Genomic DNA, 26854 nt, shown 5'->3' with positions numbered 1-26854 from the left:
AACTCTGCTGCTGCTGTACACTGACACTTCAATAAAAGTTGCTGTTTAACACCACCAGCTTGCCCTTGCATTCTTTTCTAGGTGAAGTTAAGAACCTCCCAGGCTAAGCCCCAATTTTGGGGCTTGCCTGAACTCCATCATAACCATCTGTGTTAGTTAATTGGCTTTATATGGAGGAAAAACAAACTTCCTGTTTTTAGGACAAAAGGTAGTTTTGCAACTTGGAACAATGACTCTACCAAAATTAGTCTCCTGCTTTCCCACAGAAACTGGGAGACAGAGGTGCAATTTATTTTGATGTTTACATTATATAAAGATGGCTCCTATGTTCTTGAGAAAGACATTCCCGGGTTATAAAGCTGACCAGAGTTTTCAAAATGATTTATATACATTTCAGAGAGAGAAAGTACTTGTAATTACATGTTTTCCAAAGTAAATTCTCTGAATAAAAGGAGGGAGGGAAATATTTTCTATTATCAACAGGGAGAATTAAGCCTCTTATTTATTTTTTTTAGATGGAGTCTTGCTCTTGCCTCCCAGGCTAGAGTGCAGTGGCACAATGTCAGCTCACTGCAACCTCCGCCTCCTGGGTTCAAGCAATTCTCGTGCCTCAGCCTCCTGAGTAGCTGGGATTATAGGTGCCCACCACCATGCCTGGCTATTATTTTTTTTGTATTTTTAGTAGAGATGGGGTTTCGCCATGTTGGCCAGGCTGGTCTCAAACTCCTGACCTTGTGATCCGCACGCCCTGGCCTCCCAAAGTGCTGGGATTATAGACGTGAGCCACCACCTCTGGCCTAACCTTCTTATTTTTAATTTTTGGTTTGTGTTTGTCTTTACATAAGAAATAATACAGAGAAATCCTATGTCCTGTTTCCTCACTTTCCCCAAGTGGTAATATCTTAAAAACTCTAGTACATTATCACAACCAGAATATCGACATTGATAAAGTAAAGAAATAACTATAATGTAGTTCAGTGTTTTTAGTTGTACTTTGCAAGAAAAATAGAGAAATGACTCCATCTTTCTGGAAATGAAAGTCCCATCCTTACAATTTCTTTGATAGACAATCAATAAACAATGACTGAGATCTATGGTTTATTTATAGTCAATATATTTGTGTACTGCCAATTATATTACAAAATAAAATATGAATTATTTGAGTTGTAGCTATGATTTTAATTAGGTGTGTCTCTTTCTTGTGTAAAGGCTACATTGGCATGAATAATACTGATATGTTTTGTTGACATTTATGTATGTTAAATCAGTGTGTGACAGGGTTTTGCTATATGAATCGGTAACATTTGAAGGAAAACTATGAAGGTTGTCAATGTAGGTTGCTAGCCCTTTATTTTGAAAATTAAGGAAAAAGACAACAAGATTAAGGTAAACATCTACTCTATTATCATAATTTATTCCTAACTAAAGAGCATTTATCTTTACCCAAAATATATCTAGGCTGTATATTGGAAAAAAAAAAACAAACCCTGATACTCATAGTATAGTCCAGTTAGAAACTTTATGCAGTCACAATTTTCTTTAAATGTGATGCATCTAAAGTTTTAAATAAAGATAAATCACAACATGAGATTTTGTGATAGTACATGTATATTGAAAAACCACAGCCTAAAATTTTATTCCATAGTTAATCATTGATATAGTAGCTGTCTTTTCCAAGTTTTCAATGTGGTGATCAGTTTCTTGCAAACAACATGAAGTATAGAACAATGTCCAACCTATTTGTATTTTTATTTTATGGGGATTATAAAAAATTCAATTTACATAGGCATTTTGAAAAATTTATAAGCACTACTGTCAAATTTATTTTATCAATTCAGAATATTATAGGAAAACTAAGAAAAATCTAAGGTTCTGCCCTCTAGGCAACCCATGCCATTAGTTGGTGATACCAGGTGTCTAGCTAGTGAGGATTATAGACAAGGATGATCCTTTTAATATGCTATTGAATTTGGTCTATTTGTATTTTCCTGAGGATTTTTACATCCATATTCACCAAGGATATTGGTCTATAATTTTCTTTTCCAGTTGTGCCCTTGTCTAGTTTTGGTATGATGATAATGCTGACTTCATAAAATGAGTCTGAAGGTATTTTTTTTTTTTTTTTTTTTAATATTTTGGAAAGAATTTAAGGAAGATTGATATTGATTCTTGTTTAAATGGTTGGTAGCATTCATCAGAGAAGCCATCAAGTCCCAAGCTTTTCCTTTTGATTACTGCTTTTGAGGTTGTTGATTACTGCTTCAATCTCTTATTCACTATTGGTCTGTTCAAGTTTCTTATCTTTTCATGATTCAGCCTAGGTTATATGTTTCTAAGAATTTTTCCATTTCTTCCGGGTTATTCAATTTGTTGGCTAAAGTTGTTCATAATAGTCCCTTATGATCATTTTTATTCCTGTACCATCACTTGTCATGTTTTCTCTTTCATTTATTATTTTATTTGTGACTTCTCTCTTTTTAAAATTAGTTTAGGTAAGGGCTTGCCAATTGTTTTGTTTATTCTTTGGTCCCTTTTAATCTCTTTCAGTTGTTTCATTAAATTTTCAAGTTTTTGTTTTAACTTTTAATTGGCAATAGTTGCATATTATATATTTATGGGATACAATGTGATATTTTACATGTTTACATTATGGGAATAATTAAATCAGGTTGTTTAAGAAATCCAGTACCTCACCTACTTAGTATTCTTTTTGTGGTGAAAACATTTAAAATCTTCTCTTAGCAATTTTGAAATATACAGTGTGTTATTATTATAGTCACTTTTTTCTACAGTAGATCATTAAAATTTATTCCTCCCGTTTAACTGAAATTTTGTACACTTTGATCAACATCTTGCCTTTCCACATGCTGTGTTGTGCATGGATTTATTTCTGGACTCTGTATCCTGTTCCACTGGTCATTTTATGTTGTTATGCCAATAACATGCTGTGTTGGTAACTATAGCATTGTAGTAGATTTTGAAGTCAGGTAGTGTGATGCCTTCAGCTTTGTTTTTTTTTTCTCAAGGTTACTTTGGCTATATGGGATCTTTTGTGGTTCTGTATAAAACTTAGGATTGTATTTTCTATTTCTGTGAAAAATGACTTGGAATTTTGATAGAGATTGCATCACTTATGTAATATGGCCGTTTTAACTATATTACATTTTCAGTCCATGAACATAGAATAGTTTTCCATTTATTTGTGTCATAATTATTTCTTTCATCAGTGTTTTGTTTTTATTATACAGGTTTTTCACCTTTTTGGTTAAATTTGCTCCTCAGTATTTTGTGTGTTTTTTTTTTTTTAATGTTATTGTGAATGGGATTTTCTTAATTTACTTTTCAGATAATTTGTTGTTAGTGTAAAGATACACTACTGATTTTTCTGTGTTGATTTTGTATCCTGTAACTTTACTGACTTCATCAGTTGAAATAGTTTATTGGTGGAGTCTTTAGAACTTTCTCTATATAAGATCATGTCATTAGCAAATAGAAACAGTTTCACTTCTTTCTTTCCAATTTGCATACCTTTTATTTCTTTTTCTTGTCTAATTGCTCTGGCTAGAACTTGCAGTCCTAGGTTAAGTAGAAGTGTGAGAGTGAGCATCCTTGTCTGGTTCCTGAATTAGAGGAAAAGCTTTCAGTATGATGTTAGCTGTGGGCTTTTCATAAATGTCTTTTATTGTATAGAGGTTTATTCCTTTAAAACTTAACTTGTTTTGAATTTTTTATCTGGAAACATTCTTGAATGTTGTTAAAAGCCTTTTCAGCTCCATTGAGTTGATCATATAGTTTTCGTAATTCGTTCTGTTAATGTACTGTATCATCTTTATGGAGTTGTGTATGTTGAACCATCCTTGCATCCCAGTGATAAATCCCACTTATGATAAATGATTCTTTTAATGTGCTGTTGAATTCAGGCTGATAGTATTTTGTTAAAAATTTTTGCACCTGTGATCATCATAGACAGCTGCCTTTAGTTTTCTTTTCTTATAATGTTTTTGTCTGGCTTTGGTATCAGGGTGTATTAGTCAGGGTTCTCTAGAGGGACAGAACTGATAGGATAAATGTATGCATAAATGGGAGTTTATTAAGCAGTATTGACTCACACAATCACAAACCACTGGTGTAAATCCAAGAGTCCAAAAGCTGAAGAACTTGGAGTCTGATATTTGAGAGCAGGAATCATCTGGCACGAGAAAAAGATGAAGGCCGGAAGACTCAACAAGTCTGCTTTTCCATCTTTTCCTGCTTGCTTTATTCCAGTGTACTGGCAGCTGATTAGATGGTACCCACCCAGATTGAGAGTGGGCCTGCTTCTCCCAGTTCACTGACTCAAATGTTAATCTCCTTTGGCAACACCCTCACAGACACACCCAGGAGCAATACTTTGCATCCTTCAATCCAACCAAATTGACACTCAGTATTAACCATCACACAGGGCAATGCTAGACTTGTAAAATGAGTTTGGAAGCATTCCCTTTTCTTCAGTTTTTGGAAGCGTTTTAGAAGGATTGGTATTACAGATTGATTGTCCTTAATCTGAAAGCTCAAAATCCAAAATACTCCAAAATTTGAAACTTTTTGAGTGTTGGCATAATGCCACAAGTGGAAAATTTTACATGTGGCCTCATCTGATGGGTCACAGTAAAATGAGATCAAAACTTTGTTTCATGAACAAAATTACTAAAGTTATTGTATATGATTGCCTTCAGCATATGTGTATAAGACATACACTGAAGCATAAATAAGACACACACTAAACCATAAAACAAAGGAGTTTCATGTTTAGACTTGGGTCCCATTCCCAAGATATCCTAATATGTATATACAGTATTCCAAAATTTGAAAAATTCTGAAATCTGAAACACTTCTGTCCCAAGCATTTCAGATAAGGGATAATCAACCCGTATTTTTTCTTTTAATATTTGGTAGAATTCTGTGTGAGTCATCTGGTCCTTGTTTTTCCTTTGATGGGATATTTCTTTTCTATTATTATTGATTTAACCATTTTATTCTTTATTTGCTTACTCAGGTTTTCTCTCTTTTTTAAATTCAGTCTTTTTGGGTTGTATGTTTCTGTGAATTTATCCATTTTACCTAGGTTATCCAATTTGTAGGTAACTTGTTTATAGTTGTCTTTCATGATCTTTTGTATCTCTGTGGTATCAGTTGTAATGTCTCCTCTTTCATTTCTGAATTTATGTATTTGTCTTCCCTTTTTTTTCTGTCTGACTAAAAGTTTGTCAATTTTGTTTACCTTTTCAAAAAATCAATTCTTAGTTTTATTGTTATTTTCTATTATCTTTCTGGTCTCTATTTTATTTATTCTTGTCTGATCTTTATTATTTTCTTCCACAGACTTTGAGCTTAGTTTTTTCTTTGTTTTCTAGTTCTGTGAGGTATAATGTTGTTTATTTGAGATCTTGGTCTGCTATAGGCTGCTATGATCTATTACATAGAGCTGGAACAGAAGTTCTCATTTCTGATGATAATTGCTGCATGTGGTATATGAAAAATTAGAGATAATGCAAAGGTTTGAATGATTTTATATTTTTCTAGAGGGGGTTTACTTTTACTTATGTAGATACAGAAAGGCTAGTAAAAGTTCACCTTAATTCCTTAAACATTTGAATGACGCTAATCTGGCTTTCATGGCTCCTGAGGGTTGTTCTTCTGATTTATCCTTCTCGATTGTAGCCCTTTGGAATCCCAGCCTAAAGGTTTGTTGACTTATTTTTTTTTTTGGTAATTTTTCTCTCTCACTTTTTAAAGGTTTAGACATATTATAAATGGAAAGAAATATAGACCGAACATGCATATACACTGCTAAAATCTCTGACTAGTTTGGCCTTTTTTTTTTTTTTTCCCCAAAAAGAGCCTTTTAGGGCTTCTTTCCTGGCCTCTCTTTTGTCCATGTTTTTTTGTTTCATAAATTGTAACCTTTTGTTAGGTCTCTGGTGCTTCCAAAATGATTTTTTAAAATATTTCGTCTACTTTTTCTAGTTGTTCTCAGGGGGAGAGTTGGTGTAAGACAACATAATTTGTCACTGGCAGAGTAAAAGTTTGCTCTGATTACTCGTGAATGAAAATAATTCTCAGGCTTAGTTTTGCAATGTTTCTATTTTCCTGCAAAATTCATAGTACAAAATTAAATTAAATAAAATTCACAAAAATAAACATTGAGAATTTTAAAACATCAGTGCTCAAACTGTGCCTAGAGATCATATTTTATGCAATACTTTCGGGAAAAGGAGAAAGTATTGTAAAAGTTTTACAAAGGGAATAATGAAATTTAATAATTCTGAAATATCTAAGAATTATTGCCCTGGAAGAGTTTTAAAGATAATCGATCAAAAGTTTGTTTTGAGTTTATGAAATTCATTGTTGTTTATTTTGTAATGAATGCTAGTCCACAACATTTATAGAGCATCTGTGTGAACTATTTTGAGATATTCAAATACTTCAGGGTTGGTGTCAATACATTATATTTTTTCAAGTTTATTTTCAATTGGATTTATATAACCATTTAAATTAAAATAATCTAACTTAACATAGTCTGCCCAGTTCATTTAAAGATGTTTTGTCTCACATAAATGAACATCCAACTGATATGTTATAAAATTAATTCATATTTCCCAATAAGGATCTCTTGGATAAACTGAATCAGTTTTTTTTTTCATTCGGAGGGTGAAACATGTTACTAATCAAATAATTAATAGCAAGTAATGACATGTTAAGTTTCATAAGATATTTTTATTTTAAAGTATATGATAAAACTTTAATAATTGTTTTAACTAAAGTTTTAAAACACTATAATATCATTTTAAATGCTGGTAGACTTTAGTTCTATGTTTTATGTGTGAAAATTACAGAGACATGATGTAGGTACTCATTTGTTGGTGGTTAAAGATTTAGGTGACTTCCTAGAAACAGAAGATCCTAAAAATTGAATGACAGTCACTTATGTGAAATATTTTGTCATAACCAAGAACATTAGAAGGAAGTCATTTTACTTCTCTCTCTCTCTCTGTGTGTGTGTAGTGTGTACATGTATTTTTATATCTGTAGCTACATCTCATTGATCTGTAGTATTGTAAGATCTAGATAAAGCTTTCAAATGTTCTACTTGTTATAATAAAGTGAGTTTTGGATTATTGGATTGTGAAAAAAATGTCTTGGATAATGAATTATATAACAGAAATATATCTCTTTCTCTTGGAAGAAGAGGGCTGGGGATTCTCTGGTGAGGTCAGTGTTTTATTTCCAAGAGGAAGAGTATGAGAATGTAAACCTTCTGTGTATAGCTGTGTGTGTTTGTATGTTTGGTATCCTTCATGCAAGTTGGATATTTATAGTCCTAAATTGTGCTTTTAGATTAAATTTATCTTAATATTATGTCAGAATATTCTGCCTGCTGTACTCATCTATTTTACTCTTGTCTAATCTCTGGAAACTGTGGCCGTATATCATGGCTGCTAAGATTTAATTATAACGTAATAATTGAATTAAAGATGTGCAGTTGTTCAGATGACCTTTTTTCTTCATCACTTTCACTTCAGTTGACAAGTGAATGTGAGACTGGATGGTTGTGCTGGGCCTTCATAATATATTAAAACTTTCTGAACATTTTAATTAAAACATAGTTCATCTGCTTGGTGCCATAAATAGATGAAGTTACTGAGTGTTCTTCCCATTACTACTTCTCTGAAGTAGTTTAATAATCAGTTGATTTGGAAATGAGGAGTATTTCTATTCTATTATTTTCTGCAAGATTTGTTCCTAAATTGGGAAAGTAGCTATTTATCCGATTAGCTCAAGCATAAAACAAAGGAAAACTTTGAAAGACTTGATTGTGAATTGTTTTTCATTTTTTGCTTGGAATTTTAAAGGGAACATTGTTTTATGGTTTTAACAAATTTAAGTTTACATACTTGTTTTTCAAATAACTGAAAATTTTCATACTTGGTGAATAAAAGAATAGTTTCCTAACTACAAGATTACGAAAACGTAATACAGTATCATTACGTAAAAGTGCTTGGCTTCCACATATTTGTACATGTACATTGTGCCTGTGCCAGAGGTTATTGTAATTAGATTCGTAAGTACTTTTGATAATCTAGTATTATTGATATTCAGAACAAGACTTTTTAGGACACAAGTTAAAATGCTTTAAAATGTAGCTGTTTCTGGGTGTATAACATCAATAAATATTATTAAAATTGTCTTTCCTTAAAATTTTACACCCCTTTGATAGGCATACAATGATATGCCACTGCACATTTTCCAAAGAATTAGCAATTATTTATTTAGTAGTATAAGACATTAGCTAAGATGTAAATTTTATTTCAAGTCAAAAAGATTAATCACTTGGTTGATAGCTAATACATTCCAGCATCCAGGAAATAACCGACGTATTTCCCATGAGCTGAACTAGTCATAACATATGTGTAGATTTCTTATTATTTCCAGTTTTCACTTTTTATAATAAAGTGAACTAAAAAACAGGAAAGCTGCCTGAAAGTTTTTTGTTTCTGATTTTAAAAGTAAATTGTACTCATTGCAAGAAATTGGGAAAACCCAGAAATGCATAACACATTTTTAAAAATTAGATGATAATTACATTCTCGTACACTGTATTCTATTTTTTTCTGTATATATATATACACACATATATATATGCATATATATGCTTATGTTTTAATCAAATTGGCATTATGCTACACATATACCAAAATTGGTATTATACTATACATTACCCTTGATATTTTTTCTGAACAATATGTCTCAGATCTCTTTTATTTAACCATTTGTTCAATTTTATTCAGGTGTAAATCAAACACATATCTGTGTCCTGTTCTTTCATGAAGCTTACTGTCTAGTGGGGGAAACATAAACATTTTATTTTTATTTTTATTTTTTTTTTTGAGATGGAGTTTCACTCTTGTTGCCCAGCCTGGAGCGCAATGGCGCGATCTTGGCTCACCGCAGCCTCTGCCCCCTGGGTTCAAGTGATTCTCCTGCCTCAGCCTCCCGAGTAGCTGGGATTACAGGCATACGCCACCACGCCCGGCTAATTTTGTATTTTTTTTTCTTTTCTTGTTTTTTTTGAGACGGAGTCCCACTCTGTCTCCCAGGCTGGAGTGCGGTGGCGCGATCTCGGCTCACTGCAAGCTCCACTTCCCACGTTCACGCCATTCTCCTGCCTCAGCCTCCTGAGTACCTGGGACCACAGGCACCTGCCACCATGCCCGGCTAATTTTTTGTATTTTTAGTAGAGATTTGATTTCTCCATTTTGGTCAGGCTAGTCTTGAATTCCCAACCTCATATGATCTGCCCACCTTGGCCTCCCGAAGTGCTGGGATTACAGGTGTGAGCCACCATGCCCAGCCAACATAAACATTTAAATGTATAATATCAAAATATAAGTTTTATTAAGGGGGAAGACAGGTCCTGTGAGAGAGACTAACTTTAAGAATGGAGCACCTATTTCAGATTGATGTTTAGAGCTGGTGTACTGACATTTAAGTAGAGGCTTTATAAAGGATGAGGAAAAAGCCATTTAAGAATGGGGCTAAGAACATTCTAGTAAGAGGAAATAGCAGGTGCAAAGGCCATGAGGTGGGAAAGGGTTTGGTGTGTAAAAGGGCCTACAAGAAAGCCAGGAGGCTGGAGCAAAGAGAAAGAAGGGATACTGCCTATAATGAGGTTAGAGAGGAAAATAGGAGCCAAGACCTGTAGACCAAAGAAAAGAGATTTCATTATAAGTACTATGGGAAGCCATTAAAAATTTTTGGCTGGTGGAATGACATGGACATGTTTACATTTTCAAAAGATTACTCTGGATGTCACATAGAAGATGAACTGGAAGGAGAACAAAAGAAGAAGCAGAAATGTAAGTTAGGAGGCTCTTTGGGTAGACCATGAGAGGGACGAAAAGCTTGAATTAGGCTGATAATAGGAGCTATGGAGAGAAGTAAACAGCTGTGAGGCATATTTTGGAGTTATAACTGATAACTTATGAGCTAGTGATGAATAGGAGTTGGCAGATTAAAAAGAAAGACTTGAGATTGATGACTTTCATTTATGGCCTGATAAATCAAGCGGATAGTGGTAGCATTTATTGACAAGAAGTAAACTTGGTAAGCCACCAGTATTAGGGTGATATTTGTGATACAAAATAATTATTTTATGTTTGGATGATACTTTTGAGGGATCTATAAAACAACCACTTATATAAGTTAAGAAAGCAGTTGTATGCATGAGTCTGTACCCAGAAGTGAGTCTCAGAGCTGATGATATGCCTTTGGAAGTTATCGTGTAGATGGTATTTGAAACCAAAGAAATTATCCTGGTCTGTTTTGTGTTGCTATAACAGAATGCCTGAGACCAGGTAATTTAAAAAGAAGAGAAATTTATTTTCTCACAGTTCTGAAGTCTGGGAAGCCCAGGATCAAGGCACTGGCATCTGGCGAGGGCATTCTTGCTGTATCCTAACATGATGGAAGGCAGAAGGGCAAATGATGGCCAAATGCTGTATGAAGCCTCTTTCATAAGGGCCTTCATTCCATTCATAAGAAAGGTGCCCTCATGGCCTAATCACTTCTTAAATGCTCTGCATCTTAATACTGTCATGTTAGTAACACCTGAATTTTGGAAGGGATACATTCAAACTATAGCAGAAGCAGATGAAATAACCTAATAAAAAGTGATTGTATAGGGAACAAGAGTGCCTTGAACTGAGGTCTGCCAATGAGATGTTGAATACTTGAGAATCTGAGAAGAGGAGAAACACAGAGGAATGTGGTGTCAAAAGTCAGGAAAGACGGCTTCTAAAAAGAATGAGTGGACAGCTGTGCCACATACTGTGGAGAGGTCTGGCAAGATGAGGGCCAGAAGTGACCACTGAATTTGGCAATATGAAGGTTACTGGTAATATCATCAAAAACAATTTCAGGACTGTGTGTTAGAAGACATATTGTTATGGATGTAGTCATAATTTATAGATTATTTGCTAAAACCAGGATTTTAATGGCTACAAATTAATCTTCACTAGAGATAGCAGAGTATACTTAGTCACTCCTATTGCTGAGGAGCAGCATTCTATGAATAATAGGCTTGTGTGTGTTTTAAGGGCTAATAGGCTCTGGAGAGTTGCTGGCTGCACCTCAATGGGGCTTACTGTGGGAAATTTCACTTCATTTTAAAAAATTCTCTCTGAGTGGGAGTTTGGGTTAAAAATCCAAATACTTGGGAATATGGGTACTGGCTGAGTTTCTCTTTGAGAGTGTTGTGCATTTGCAACTTCGGTGCTCTCTGCTCTGGTCTGGAACCCATCTTTCCTCCCAGCAGTAGGAAGAGTGGGAGGGTGGAGGGTCCCTCTTGTTTATACTTGAACTTACTGACCTCTGCACAGTTGTCTTGAAGTACACGAGCACTGCCAGCCCCTGGTTATTTGGGTATATTCTCTTATTCCGACTCCCTTCAAATTAGAAAATTAAAATGGATAGGCTCATTGTTGGATCTTCTCCAGGGCCTATGTTTTACGCTTAAATAGAGGAGAGTCCTAGAAAGAATGCAGACTTTATAGCCAAAGTGACTTAGGTTGAAACTCTGCCTTACTTTTCTTATCTCTAAAATGGGCTAGTTCTATCATGCAGAATTATAGTAAATATTTAAAGTAACGTATGAAAAGTGCTTGGAACAAAGTAAACACTCAATAACTGGTGGCTGTAATTGATATTATTGTTTAAAGTAAATTCTTGATATTATTGAAATGTTGAATTAGTGACTTGGGTTATAATTTGTCTTTATGATATTGTTCTGTGATATAAAACATTGTCCAATGGCATAGACCTCTGAAAATTTGTTCTTTTTGGGGGTGATCCGTTGGAAGTAGCCTTAGTAAATCCTATGTCATCAATATTTTGTACTATGGTTTTATTATTACAATTTAAGAAAGCTTCACATTTTAATGGATTAACACAGTTCTTCTGTTTTCCTATTAAAAAGATAATATTTCATTGAACTTTAATAAAAGTTGGTTCGTGATAAGACAGCATGCTTCATTGCCTAATGTTGCTCAGAACTAAAGTTAAAATTCTCTCATTAGAATTCCATGGGAGTTGGGAGGGAAGAATGTAAGCCAAGGATGGAAAAGAGATGTAAATTTTATATTTGTGCTCTATCTTTGGGAGAAGTGCCAAATGGCCTTCTTTCACATTGAAAGGAGGGAGGACTAGAAAGTGTAATATTTTTTCCTGTTTTCCACTTGCCCTAAGATGGAGAGACTTAGTTTTTCTAAGCTAAAGTGCAGCATATTGCTTTAAAAGATGCAAAAAGAATAGGTTCCATTTTAGCTATCTAGATATAGTAAAAATTAAAACATGATTAATCAGAAACAACTGATTGTTGTGACATATGCGTGTAGGAGATTTTCAGAGCATTCTCCCCAAAACATGGCTAATAAACTGCATTGTATATGGGACTGTTTTGTATAAAAAGAGGAAGAAGGTTATGAATACTTTGATCTCTTCAATTATAAGAATATGTATTGCCTGGCCTTCTCATATACAAGGTTAGGAAATATATTTAAATTTTAGGTAGAAATAACTTCTTTTCATTAAAAGAGGATTTAACTTTCAAGTAGGGAGAGGAGAAGGAGAAGCATTATGGTTTGTCATATGAATTTTGGGGAGAAGCTGATTTTTGAATGAACTCAGGGCTTGTTTTCTGATTTCCCTGAATAAATAAGAGAGACGATTTGATCTCTAAAAAATTTTTTATTATTTTGATATTTATTGCTTATTTTTTAAAAGAACTGTATGATGTTATGTACTGTACTTGTAATAAGTAGCCATACAATGTTTAATTTTAAATTCTCTCTTTCCACAGTTTGGAAGAACTGAAGTAATTGATAATACTTTAAATCCTGATTTTGTAAGAAAGTTTATTCTGGACTACTTTTTTGAAGAAAGAGAAAATCTTCGTTTTGACTTGTAAGTTCTACTACAATTTGCATTTAGAAAAATTTGATATTTAAAGACAGTATTACTAATGTAAGGCAAGGTCTTATGGTTGCACTGAGTTCTAGATTATATTGGCAGGAAACCATATTAATTCTTTTCAGAGTGTGACCCAAGCAAGCCCCTTGCTTTGCATTTTGTAGGTCTGAATACGTATTCAATGAATAGGTGAGCAGTTTAGCCATGCAGGACGGTGTATATGGATGTTCTTCCCAACTGCCCTGGGCTTCAGTGGATTTCCTACAAGTTCTATGTATACTCCAAAGTTATCACATCTACTCCTATGGCTGATGTCTCTCAGATCTTTGTCTCAGCAGCTTCTTAGCATAGCACCTGGATCCCTGCCTAACTATGGCTTCCGTTCATCCCTTGGTAGTCTTGTATTTTTCCAAGGGCCAGGATAATCGAGTCAGCATTTTAAATATGTTAAGTATTCTTGTTACTTTGATACTGAATCTGGCATATTAAAACATTACTGTCAAATCCAACTTCCTGTCCACAGAGAACCTAGAGTCAGCCTGTTTATATTATTAGAGAGTTTTTGTTCCACAGAAGTGAACTGTAGTGATTGTTGAAGTATTTAGATATGATTAAAAGGAAATCTGTTGTGGGGAGGTGGGTAAAATATGCTTAAAACATCAAAATAATTAAAGGAAATTTATGAACATTAAAAAGATAAATGTCTTGTTTTAAATAGCTGAAAATCCTGATGTACCATGCTTTTACAATTTATAAATACTTTTGATAACAAAAGCTATCAATATCTTATTTGAAAAAGTCATAATTTGCTTCATAATTTAAAAAATGAGAGCTTTTTACTGTTAATAGGCTTTCTCATTTTCCTCTAAAATACGCACAGTAAAATAACTGGCAGCGCTTGTGTTTAAAAAAGATCTTAAACTAGCTTCTTTCTTCAGGAATACTAAGTATTTGTCATATTTATCAAACAAAATTTATTACATCCATATTTGGTTTTTTATTTTTCAGAAACTCTTTTCCAAATAGTAAAAATGAGGCTTATCAGAAGAGAAACTGAGATGGAATGTGGCAACTTCCTGATGATGTTTATGATACAGGCTGCACTCAGTGTTGCCACTAAAAAGCAGATTTCAATCATATAGTATGTGGTTGAAACAGATATCAATCATGTAGTATGTGGTTGAAACAGATATCAATCATGTAGTATGTGGTTGAAGTCTCCCATTATTCTGGGCCTTGGTAGCAAGTGCTTTTTAAGAATTTTCTTTTACACCAGCATGGGACTCTTAATTTTTCCTCCTTAATCCCAGACTTAACTTTCTGTTTAAACCAGGCTCTATTTCATGATTCTTTATTCCCCCTATTTGTTTTTTTCTTTCTTTTTTCTTCCTTTTTCATTCATCTGCATTATTTTCACGGTTGAAAGTAATCAATATTTATTACAAACTTTAAGTGATACAGACATTTAAAATGAAAGCTTCCTTTTATCCTAATACAAAAAAGCATCGTCCCCTGCCCCCCAAACCTGCAAATGATTCAGTGTATATGCTGGCAGATCTTTTTTTTCTTTAAGCATACAGATATGCATACAGGAATTGCAATAAATATATTTTCCTTTACCTTGTATTTTGCAGGTATCCTTTTATGCCACAAAATATGCAAACACCACATTCATTTTAAAGGTTATATAATTTCCATTGTTCAAAAGAACTGCAATTTATTTAACCAAACACTTTCTGATGGGCATTTGGCTGGTTCCATTTTTTCTACTACATATATCCTGCAGTGAGTTTCCTTGGATGCAAATCTTTTTGTAATATATATTTATATATAGTTTACGTTTTGAGAGGACACATTACTTAGAGTCAAATTTTAGGATTACAGGATGCAGACCGGAGTATCCACTGTCTGGTTCTAAATCTTTGAAATCAACTTCGTGTGAAAGTTGATTATATGAATTGAGTCATTCTTGTCATACCCAACTAAATCGGAGTCAAGAGGCCAGGGGAAAAAAGCACTTACAGCACCTGTTCCAAGAATTGAATTTTCCACAAGGCCAATTGCTGAATCCGTTCACTGTAACCCTAAAGAACAGTCATGACCTGCCATGACTCTATGACTGGTTTTACCTACACCATCACTCACCAATCACCACTTTTGCCAGCTCCCAAAAGCTTCTGTAGTGCCAATGAGTTTTCTTTCAAAACAATATATAGCATTTCTCTTTCTAATAAAACTCCCAACCTTCTCTTTGTTTTTTGGACATACTGCATGAAAACCACCCTGGTCTGTGTATATGCGCCCTGAATTGCAATTCTGTGCATCCCAAATAAAATATTTAATTTAGAGATTCATCTCTGTATTTTATTTTAATTTCAACATTGGAGATCCTATAAGCTTTGTTACTTCCCTAAACTCCTTGTCAGTTATTTAGCTCTGATTTTTAGATCCATGTCCTGCTCTTCATTCATTATGTGATACTCAAAACTCATCTGTTCCAGGAACATTTACCTCCAAGTGACAGGAAACTATACAGTAACATAAATCAGTGTTAAGTAAATAGATATATTTTAACTTTCTTAACTTCCTAATTGAAGTTGAAGCAGTTTTTACAGAAACAGTGTAATGTTTGAAATGTGAAAGCATATTGCAAAGTGGAATTAAATAAGTATCATTTTACCTTTTGTATGTATTTGGTTAGTTTCAGAAATTCAAAGAATATCTCCATTTTATATGATTGCTGAAAAGTTCAAACAACTAGGGTTAGAAAGGGTTACCTGCAGAAGATCATCAAGAAGAGTAACAAGCCCATCCTCTTAGTTCATGTAGTGTCTTCTCTATCACTTTAATTCCTTTTGATTTTCCATTTTTTAGAATACTCACATAATAACCTTTAACCTGAAAGAACAGGCTTATTATTATCATCATCATTATTATTATTGTGATTTCTTCAGGATATCTATGTAAGTAAATGTGGAAATAGTGTAATAGTTCATGAGTTATGTATATATATTATACCTGTGGTGATTTTTAAAATACTTAGCAATGTGTTATTCCTAGTAAAAGTAACATATTCATGATAAGAAAATTGGAAAATAAAAAGATTAAAGTAGCAATACAAATTACCAGTAGTCCCAACCTCTACCACCCAGAGAACTACTGCAAATATTCTGACATATTGGCAGTATCAATCCTAAGTAAATATATACTGAGATTAATCTCTAAGAAAAGGGTTTATTTGGGAATAATATATAATAATTAGAATTGCAATTGGACACGTACACACGCATACCAGAATGGTTTCTGGTGCGTTCAGAGAGCAAAAGGAAAGGCTGGAGTTTTATTGGGAAAAGAGAAAAATTACATAGGTTATTTTGAAAGAAAGTTTATTGATGCTGGTTGTGTTTTACAGAAGCTAGCGATCTCTGTTTGGTAAGGGGTGGCAATTACTAGGTTAAATTTGTCTCAAGATCATAGCAGGTCCTTGAGGTTTTGGATTGGGCTTGTGAGACAGTTCTTGGAGTAGGTGTTTGTGACTCCCAAGTGATTTTCCCCGTGGCTCTGCTGCCCCTTCAGCCCTGATTCTGTTTTAGTTGGGTTTGACAAAAATGGCCTCATTTTATCTGATCAATTTTTATTGCAGTAACATAGTTCGTTGAAGGAACAGCATGCTGAAAGATGCGCTAGTGTAAATTAACCAACAGATAGATGCAAATGGTTTTCAGAATTGTTTTGGATTTCCTTAATACCTATTGATTTTGTAAAATTCTAAAAAATTTAAAAAAGAAGCTTTGAACATGTTTTATCTAAACTGGAGAAATGGCTTTTATAAACTTAAAAAAAATTTCAGTGCTTAAACAATTGTAGTGACAGTGAGAGAAAAAGAGAAAGACATAGAGAGAGACAAATTATTTCTGCTACCACTGACCCAAATTCTTGTAAGTACTATAATAGTTAACCGATATTAATTTTTATTATTGTTACTATGTTATGTCTGAGATATATTTTCAAGATTACCTTATCGGCTATGAGTCCTAAAATTCCCTTGCCTTTTTGATCCAGTATGTACTTATTCTCAAGAGACATGGTTTCTCTCGTCATGTTATGTATATATCACAGAGAAAGTAATAAACTTTGACATTTATTTATTTTTATTATAATTATCACACTGATGATAATACAGGTTCCTCATAAATCCACTTTGTTGTCATGGTTGAAAACTTTATTATTGGTAGAGCAGCTGTACCAAAATGCATTTGAACAGGAAGTGTGGCTAGCCTTATCACTTCATAGTATGTGCCAGATATAGGATAATTTAGAAATTACACTTCTCATTCGTGTTTCCATTCAGACTGGAACACTAAAAAGGGATTCCTGAGTCTAGATATGACTTACCTAGAGAATTATTTTCTTTCTTGATAAATAAAATGGTGATAATCATGAAATGTATAATGTTACCATAAAATATTTTAGATGGATCTCAACACTTTGAGGAAAAATAAGTTGTTTTATTTCTTCTAGTATAGTTGTCTCAATACAATGTCAACTGTGATTTTTTTCCACTGGTTAAGGGCTCCCTTAACAATGTCAAAGTCTAATTTCATACCTTTTCAGTCACTTTTGTTTCTTAAAACCATGTTACTCTTTTAATTGTTAGATACTTTTTATTTTAAAACTTTAATCTCAAACTTAATTTAAGACTTTTCACTTCCTCTCCCTTCAGCTGGAGCTGTTGCCCAGCTCCTTGCAGGACAGAAGGGAGGTGGGAATGCAAAAAGGTAGGCGGTGTTGGGAGACTGAGATGTGGTTCTCCTACTGTCCAAAAAATCCAGACCTTATATGGGAATCAGCCTCAGGGGACACATTTTAAGCACCCTGCTTGTCTTGTCCTTATGGAGGAGGGGCCAAAGAGGACATTATTCTATGTTTTTCATCTCTCAGAAAACACTTTCTAGAACTTTCCAGTGAGTTTCTCTTCCATTGATGGCCCCAGGGTGGACTTGCAGCAGGACCCCATAGCTTACTGATGAACCAGATGCAGTACTCCCCTTCTTGCAGGCATCCCAGATTTTGGAGCCATACTTTACTTGGCTTTGGGGAGTAGAAAGAACCTCCCTACTGCCCCCCAACAGAGAGGGAAAAGTCCTCACTTATGAACAGTGTGTTCACCTGGCGATGGACTAGTCCCCTGAACTTTGGGGAGAAAGTATATGACCCTGCGATTGACTCAGTAGCTCTGAGCTAAGCATGATCACATATTTTGTTTTTCTCTTTGGGCCTTAGTTGCAATTTCAGAAATACAAGAAAAATTTCCATCATTATCTGTTACTCTCGAATCAAAAACAATCCTTGAGGTGCACCCAAATCAGCTACTGCCAATTCATTACTATAGTAGTAAGGTTTCAATGGCAGGATGAAGTAGTTTACAAAATTTGTTACTAAATTTAGGCACAGTGGATGCATCCTCTTAGGAGAAACCACCAAGCTTCTTCCATGATGATATATTATCTCTTCCTTAAAGAAAGTATGGAACTCATAAACAGATACACAGGTACACGTATACATTGTAAGCAGTTAGGATGTAGTGTTTATGTTGTGACCTGTGAGAGTGAGGCCTAGAGAAGTCTTGATATATTTAGAAAAGCTAGAAGAAAAATTGTGTTAAAAGAGAGATGGTAATTTTAGGCTAGGCATGGTGGCTCACGCCTGTAATCCCAGCACTTTTGGGAGGCTGAGGGGGTGGATTACTTGAGTAGTTCGAGACCAGCCTGGCCAACATGGTGAAACCCTGTCTCTACTAAAAATAGGAAAATTAGCCAGGTGTGGTGGCGGGCACCTATGTCACCCACCTATGTGACTCTGGAGGCTGAGGCAGGAGAATCACTTGAACCGGGAAGGCAGAGGTTGCAGTGAGCTGAGATTGCACCAGTGCACTCCAGCCTGGGCAACAGAGTGAGACTCTGTCTCCAAAAAAATGAAAAGAAAAATGGTAATTTCTAATGCTTTATAATCTAACATATTGTATTCAGGTGTATTATATAAATTACCTGTGAGATAATGGTATTTAAAAAGCTTTGTAAAATACAGTGAAAGAGGCTTGTATTTGAAGATACTTACGCTTTTTGTGATGAAAACATTTTCCTTTTACTTCTTAACTGAACATTCGATGTCATTTCTCCCCAATCCACACTCGGTTCTTTAGAAGATAGTTTCCAGAGTTGATTTTTGAGAAGGAGCTAGCACAGCTATATTTCATCTCTGATATTGTTTTAGTTGCTAATTTCAATCTTACCTTAAAAAAAATTTTCTTATATAAGAAACATTTCTTGGATAAAAATATATATATTTTTTTACTAGCGACTGTAGTTCTACAGTGAATGTTGGCAATTTGCTGATTTAAAATTCCAGGCTATAGCTGTTGAAAGTGCTCAGAATGCCTTGATGTGAAGGAGAGTAATTTGTAATTCTTCTGAGGCAGGCTTTGCATCATGCGTTGTTTTTTGTTTTGTTTTGTTTGGTGTTGTAAAGTTTAATTATACAATTATGAAAATAAATTCATTTATGTAGGTAAACAGGTCATAATGAGTGTGTGCTGTTGGAAGAGAGAGGGAATTAACTTCCTCCTTATTTAAAAAATAATAAGAAGTCATATTCTCTGCATTTAATCCTTCATCTTTCTGCTTCTCCCTATGGAAAGGAAGTCACAGGACTTCTGGAGGAGAGGCTACTTGGATAAACACAGAAAAAGTTCTAAATATTTTAACTTTTATCATGGACATTTTCAAGCATATTCAAAAGTGGCATGTACATATTGCCAGTCTTAGTTCATTTACTTCCTCCAGGTTATTTATTATATACTTACTGCTGAATCACTTTAAAGCAAATCATTTCACCTTTCAATACTTCAAAATAAAGCTCTCACACATAAGGGTGCTTATTTATGACCCTCCTGTTTGTTTGCTTGTTTTTAGAAGACCACCTTACCCCAAATAAGTACTTAATGGCAGCTAACATTCAGGCCATTTGGAAATTTCTCTGATTGTCTCAAAAATGTCTTACAATTAGTTTGTTTAAGTAAAGCTCCAAACAAGAGTCACACATTGTATTTTTCTCCTGTGTCTGCTGTATTCTATAATAATCTCCTTCCCCTCTTTAATACCAGTTATCTGTTGATGAGATTCAGAATATTTTTTAAAAGAGAAGGTGAGGCAAGACATTCCATCTCTATAGAGTGGCTCTGTGTGTTATCTCCCACATCCCATCACTTGGAGTAATGAGCTGATTGTTCAGGTATTGTCTGCCTGATCTGTCCATTAGAAAGGACCATGTCCTTTCACCTCGAAGCCTTAGTATCCTTGGATAATTATTACCTAGAACCATTGCAATTCTAAAGCTAGTTTATGGTGAACATTCTTTGCTAGGCAGTGAATGGACCCTCTGCCTAGCATCCATATACTCAGTGAACATTTATTGATTGAGATGCTTTCTTTATTTGTGAAAACATTCTTGTTATGTGAGAGAGGAGACTTTAATTAACCTTTAAAAAGGCAGTTAATTTTTGGTAGGAAGCTATTCACAAGGAATTTGAAATGAATATGATTTGGGAGAAAGACTGTAGTCAGTACAAATATTTTCCTATACAAGAATTTGGCAAATTGAAGGTATTTTGGCTATCAGTGTCCTCTCTACTTCTACAAACTCTTTAATGCCAGGGGATAAAGTGATAATGAATGATCTTATTGCCGAATCTGTTCAAGAACTGATTAATTTCTGGTACCAACTGGTCAAAACTAGAACACATGGTAGTCTTACTTAAATATGTTTCTGTTTCCATAAAATGTATGTTTTCTTTAAGTTCTGTGATTAGGGAAAAATAATGTCTCATTACTCCAGCCAATTTAACAATAGCATTTAAGATAGAAAGTAAAAATTAAAATGTGTGCTAAGGACAGCCTGTTACCAGGATCTGTTTGTTAAATAATTAATTTGATTTTTAAAAATATTTTGAGATAAACACAGATTCATTCACATGATGTTGTAAAAAATAATACAGAAATTATACAGAGAGACCTGTGTATCCTTTACCTAGCTTTTCCCAGTAGCAACGTCTTGCAATATCACAAATAGGATATTGACATTTATCCTGGCAACATACAGAATACTTCTATCACCTCAAGGATCATCCCTCATGTTGCCCTTTAAAATGATGTCCAGAGAAGAGGGCTTTTCAGTTTTTAAGGAATTTTGAAGTAAGTTGAAAAGTACTAGGATACTACTGACGCACAGAAAAGAGAAATTTTAAACTTAAGTGCAGAAAAGAGAAAGTTTAAACTTATCAAAAAGCAGAATTGATTATTGAGAAAATATTAAGACTTGTTAGGTGTTTAGAAATGAAAGAACCCAAGGATCGTGAATTCTACCGTTGGCATGTAAGCCACAGATTGTGTGAAACTTTAAAATTTGCTAAGTTTTTCTTCCTATTGGTATTATTTTGGATTTCATTTTTATATTATTTATGTGTTCTGGAAAATACTGTTTTTTTTCCTAGCTGTATTTTGTGGAAATAACTTGAGTTTTGTATTTCAATCCTTTAGGTATGATGTTGATTCAAAGAGCCCCAACTTATCCAAACATGTAAGTTCATATTTTTATGTTTTTTTAACATTATAATATAATGATTAGTACTTATGCTGACTTATTAATATTAACGTTATACACTTATTAAGTTATTCATGTAACTTGATCGTCATAGAAAATAAGTAACATTTTAAAAGAACCCCAGAAAAACATTTTGGAGGAGCTAATTTTAAAAAGTGACCTTTAGTAAGTAAAACGGACTAATCTTCTTTTTAATTTTTAATTTTTATTTTTTAAATAAATGATGATTGCAGTTCCCAGTGATGTCTGAAGTTGGATCAAGTTAAGCAAGATGAAACAATGAGCCTGTGTCTTTTTGGAAGGTTTAACTTCTGAGAGAATGGGAAGTAGTTGAGTGTAGGTAGAGTGGTTTGTTATTCTTTTTTTTTTTTTTTTTTTTTTGTAGTTTATTTACCAATATTTCCTGAATACCTGTATATGCCAGGCACTGTACTAGTTTCAGAGGGCATAATATGGGCAAGATAGACATAATCTCTGTCCTCAAGCCACTTACAGTGTTGTTTTCTTTTTGGGGTCCCTTCTTCGATCTATTCCTCTTTTCTCAAGAGCTCTAGTTGCCAGGCAACACTTGTTACCTGGGGAGATTTCTAGGTCCAGGAGTAGTTGGGCATCAGAGCTAGACAGAAAAAGAGGTGCAGATGGGAAGGGAGGAAAGAGAATGAGATACTCCAGCAAAATATTGTGCTAATCCATCAACTTGTTTATTGACCTGTGAAGTTGGAATTAGGCCACCCCCAGTAGGAAGGGCTGAATGAGGGTGAAAACAGCATTCTGAAAGGGGATAACTGAGGTGCCAGGTGAAATCTGGGTACACAGATGTAGAATTAGCAGCTGTGTCAGGGTTAGGAGGTTAGCTGGACTAACAGTGCCCAGAAATGTAGGAGGGTAAGATTTTTTTAACTTTTCCACTGTTGTAGGCTGTCAAACTAGAATAGATGGACATGCGATTTCCCATGAAATTTGGAGAAGGGGAGTTTAATGATTCAGAAAAGAGATGAGACAGAAAGGGGGATTACAAGCTAGGAAACAGATTTGGAAAATCTGGGAACCTGGATATGTACGGTGGTAAAAATCACATTTACTACTGCCCCCTTCACTGAAGGAAGTATGAGATTTATTTGTGTTATGAAGCATACAGCAGAATCATGTGAAGAAGTATTCAGGAACAGTCTGTCTAAGTGATTTACCTCTTTACAGGTTGAAAAAAAATGCTGCAACAAGCTTATTGCTCTCCATAAGTAAAGTTTGTTGTGGTTGCCATGCCACCTTCCTGCTCATGATTAAGGTTTATAGCATTGTGACTAGACATTTACAATTTATTTACATAACTTTATATTGGAAGTTTTCCAAATGTCCTAAAAAGAATCAGAAAAGAAACTGCATTTTATAGTTGTTGAGTTATAAGGAAAGAAATGTATTCACTTCTCACTCATAGGTGGTTGATTAAAGGGATTGTGAGCATGTCATAAATGTGAAGTGTAACTTGACTTTATGGAAGCTGGCATTGGAAACAGGGTGGTGAGTTGTGAGTGAGATAGCTATCCTCTCCATTTCTCTTTCTCTCTCTCAGGCCACATATTCTTTTTACCATGTCTTTTCTCTGAGCTTCTGCTTCTCTCTGAAGACCAGGTTTCTCTGTTTAGGGAAATGACCTCACTACTTCTAACTGGACATAGACTTCCAAGTACCAGTCTCCCTGAATATAGTTTCTGTGTTTCTTAGTTCAAACTACTCTTTAAAGGGCATACTAACTGGCAGGTAAGGACATTTCCACTGGGTTGGATATTTTGAGTGAAGTTGGGAACATGTGTTTCCTATTAGTGTAGTTGCCTTGTGTACAGGGCAGAGAGAAGTGTATGGGATAGGAAGGTACCTCAAACATGGCTAATTCTTTTCCCTTTAATAGTCACTAGTGACTAAATTTCATTATATAAGAGATATTCCTCCTAGAAACCATAAATGTATATTTCATTTCAAATCTTTCTCTTTTGTAGGAATACTTTTATTTTCATAAGAAAATTTTATCTTCTCATCGTAAGAAATTTTATCTTGACACTGCTTTATCCTCATGATACCTCTTTTACTATCTCCTCATCAGATTTTCACTTCTGCTTAAACTACCCTGACATAGGTTAGATCAAGATTGAGTATCTTCTCTTCACTCGTTACCTCTTAATCTCTCTCTCTCTTTTTTCCAAATAGAATTGACTACTCCATTCTTGAAACGTTCGTTTCTAACTTTCACAGAAACTCCCTTGCTGCTTCTCCAGCCTCCCTGTTTACCCATTATCTGTCACTTGAAGTTTTATTTCCTCCTCTTATTCCTTAATATTATTTTTTCTCATAGCTTTATTTTCAATTTTTATCTCATCTCACTGTATAAACTCTTTTGGGGAAAGCTCAGCCGTGTCCCTACCATACCTGATGACCCTCAAGTGTTTATCCCTCTGGATACCTTAGCAAATGCAAGTTTCAATAGCTTGTTAAGTATTTCCTAGTACATACTTCACAGAAGCCTAAAACTCAAGTAGATCTAAAATTTATGATTTTTTCCTTCCAGATCATGTGCTTCTGCTTCTGTGATTTATCTTGAGAATAATTCATCAACACAGTTTACTCAGTTAGAAAACTTGGATGCAGAGTTAACCACTTTCTGTCTCACATTTGACATTTACTGAGTCACCAAGTCCTGTTCCTTCTAACAAAAAAAATGCTTCTCTTTCTGTCTTCTTCTTTCCCTTCTTGCTGTTATTGCCTTAGTTCAGATTCTCATTACTTTTCCACCGAGGTATTGCATTGTCTCCTGTAGGTCCCATGGTTTATATTATTTCACATTTTAAGCTATCCTTTATATTTGTATCTGTGTTATATTTTAAAAATATATTTAGTCGACTATATGGATTAGTTAATAAGTGCCTGAGCTTATAAGTGGCTGAAGCATGTCGAAAGAGAAGAAAAAATGTGTTTTTGGAATGTTATAAGAACTATTAGAGATGACTATCTAGAATTTCTGTTAGAAATTAACAGCAAAAGCCGTTCCTTAATTGAAAGCATTCAAGTATGATTTTAGGTAAAGGGGCATATAACTCTTTCAACCCAAAAGGAATTCATGAGGATTTTTGAAGATCAGACAGAATCAATGAACAAGATAGGTTTATTCCCTGAGGATATGATTCGTTAAGACTGTTGTTGTCTACCTGCCAATTTTGAACAGTGAAATAAATATAAACTGGAACCTTTTAGGGAAGACTGCTAAGTGCCCAGGTTGCATGTGGCATAAAGGCACTTATTTATTTTTTTTACAAAAGGGATTTTGTAGCAAGAGAGACCCCTTGAATTAGTAATAATAATTTTTTTTCATTCTCATTTCTGATAATTTTGAAAGAATTTTCTTTCAGGATGACTTTATTTGGTGTTCGGTACTTAAGACTCTTGGGTCAAATTCCTATTTTTTGGTACTGTTAGGGAAAATGGAGATAGAATATAGAGCTACACCTTAGATTTCTAACATTGCAAATAAATATGATGTAAGACATAAAGGATCATAATTACTTTAATTGATTCTATTTGTGATGGAAACATGTTTTAGTGAAAATCATTGTGCACCAGGCAAAGACTTATGCAATCTAGGGACATCTTTCTTTAGAAGATTTATTCTGTTTATGATTCTCTGAAGAAATAGCTTTACTAAGATATTTTTCCCTATAGTGTTAGGCCCTGTGAATAAAACATGGCATTTTGAATTCCGAGTTTGTTCTCTAAGGTGCTAGTGAACCTACTAATCTTAATACCATTAGCAGAACTACATTGCATACTTTCATTTGCTTAATTAAACTGCATGAGCCAAATCATTAATGAAAGGATTAATGACAGGCCCATAATTGGTATGTATAGGATTCTGGATTGCATGTTGGACCAGATTACATAGAAACTGTACTCTGTATACATAGAAACTGTACTCTGTATAACCCACAAGGCAATCCAAAATACATTTATCCACTTGGTTGGTTGCAGAAGGCACCACTAAAATTTTTGTTTCAGATATATTCATGGCTCACTGGATTATTTTGGCCACTAGACACTAGCCTTCAGTGAAGATGTATATTTCTTAACACACTTTCTAAATATTATAAATATAAACTTTCACATACAGATCAACTTGAAAAATTTTATTTGAATGTTGTTTGGACTATGAAATGGATTTTCTCATAGAAACAGATTTTTAAGTGGGGCAAGATTCTTTCATTAGAATATAAAGCTAATTTAACCTATATAGAGATGAACTGAATTCTAAAGTATTCATATATATTCATGTAGGCAGACAGGCAATAAATATAGGACAGGCACTTGTCATGATGGGGAATATAGCAATGAATACAACAAACAAGGCCTCTCTCCTAAAGTAGCTTACATTTTGGAATTGAAGAGGTGAGGCGAGCAGATTTACTCAATGAACATGAATGCAATAAATGATTAAGATACTTTACTTTCTTTACAGTACTTTAACTAATAATATATTGATACTGGGAGAGAGTGACTGGGGAAGCACCAGTAGTTAGAAGCTGAGGTTTCCCTGAACCAACCAGCATGGTTCTATGCCATTTATCACCTTGGGTGTATATTTACTGAGGAGGAGGAGGGAATGATTGAAAATCTAGGAGAACAGCATCCCAGGCAAAAGGAAGAACAGTACAGTGGCCTTGAGTCAAGAAAGAGTTTGGGGCCAGGTGCGGTGTCTCATGCCTGTAATCCCAGCACTTTGGGAGGCTGAGGTGGGCGGATCACGAGATCAGGAGATCGAGACCATCCTGGCCAACATGGAGAAACTCCATCTCTACTAAAAATACAAAAATTAGCTGGGTGTGGTGGCACGTGACTGTAATCCCAGCTACTCAGGAGGCTGAGGCAGGAGAATCACTTGAACCAGGATGTACCAGGAGGCGGAGATTACAGTGAGCTGAGATCATGCCACTGCACTCCAGCCGGTGACAGAGTGAGACTCCATCCAAAAAAAAAGAAAAAAAGAGTTTGGAATGGTGTGACAGAAAGATGGCTACCATATGTAAAATATTATGAGTGATGAGGGGAGTGGACTGAAATAGTTTGGAAAGATACATAGGAATCAGATAATGGAGAGATTTGTAGGCCACAGTTAAAAAAAGAATTTGGATTTTTCTTTTTTTGGATGGAT

The 26854-nt window shown here is 34.5% G+C and overlaps 1 protein-coding gene across 4 annotated transcripts in view; it reads left to right on the top strand.

The window, feature by feature from the left end:
* Positions 1–26854, top strand: part of CPNE8 (copine 8) — a 239232-nt gene that overhangs the window by 52060 nt on the left and 160318 nt on the right. For all 4 annotated transcript variants that reach the window (XM_050750139.1, XM_050750138.1, XM_050750135.1 and 1 more), the window contains exons 4-5: positions 12896–12999; positions 21600–21639. Coding sequence is in view for 1 of the 4 variants with exons in the window: in XM_050750135.1 (XP_050606092.1) it covers positions 12896–12999; positions 21600–21639 (144 nt within the window). In the remaining 3 variants the exon portion in view is untranslated. The remainder of the gene's footprint in view (positions 1–12895; positions 13000–21599; positions 21640–26854) is intronic.

Source organism: Macaca thibetana, chromosome 11, assembly GCF_024542745.1.
Source record: "Macaca thibetana thibetana isolate TM-01 chromosome 11, ASM2454274v1, whole genome shotgun sequence".
NCBI lineage: Eukaryota > Metazoa > Chordata > Mammalia > Primates > Cercopithecidae > Macaca > Macaca thibetana.
Note: the sequence above shows the minus strand (reverse complement) of the source record. Positions and strands in the feature narration are given on the sequence as shown.